This window comes from Haliaeetus leucocephalus, unplaced genomic scaffold, assembly GCF_000737465.1.
Source record: "Haliaeetus leucocephalus isolate CR32 unplaced genomic scaffold, Haliaeetus_leucocephalus-4.0 Scaffold2, whole genome shotgun sequence".
Lineage (NCBI taxonomy): Eukaryota > Metazoa > Chordata > Aves > Accipitriformes > Accipitridae > Haliaeetus > Haliaeetus leucocephalus.
Window position 1 is genome coordinate 13,484,421 of NW_010972438.1, and position 358 is coordinate 13,484,778.

The 358-nt window shown below is 77.4% G+C and overlaps 1 protein-coding gene across 1 annotated transcript in view; it reads left to right on the forward strand.

Annotated features, from left to right (window-relative positions):
• The first annotated feature begins 62 nt into the window (after positions 1-62).
• EEFSEC (eukaryotic elongation factor, selenocysteine-tRNA-specific) overlaps positions 63-358 on the forward strand; it is a 129,622-nt gene continuing 129,326 nt past the window's right edge. The window contains exon 1 of the mRNA XM_010573617.1: positions 63-348. Coding sequence (XP_010571919.1) covers positions 63-348 — 286 coding nt within the window. The remainder of the gene's footprint in view (positions 349-358) is intronic.

Consider the following 358-nt stretch of genomic DNA (forward strand, 5'->3'; position numbering starts at 1 on the left):
CGGCGGGGCCCGCGTTGCCGCAGGGGCGCTGTTGGGACGGACCGGCCGGGTGCAGCGCCGTCATGGCCGCCGGGCCCGCGGCGCCCCGCGTCCTCAACGTGAACGTGGGCGTCCTGGGCCACATCGACAGCGGGAAGACGGCGCTGGCGCGGGCGCTGAGCACCACCGGCTCCACCGCCGCCTTCGACCGGGCGCCGCAGAGCCGGGCGCGGGGCATCACGCTGGACCTGGGCTTCTCCTGCCTGCGCACCGCCCTCCCGCCGCAGCTGGGCCCGGGGCCCGGCGAGCTCCAGTTCACGCTGGTCGACTGCCCGGGGCACGCCTCCCTCATCCGCACCATCATCGGCGGTAAGGGGGG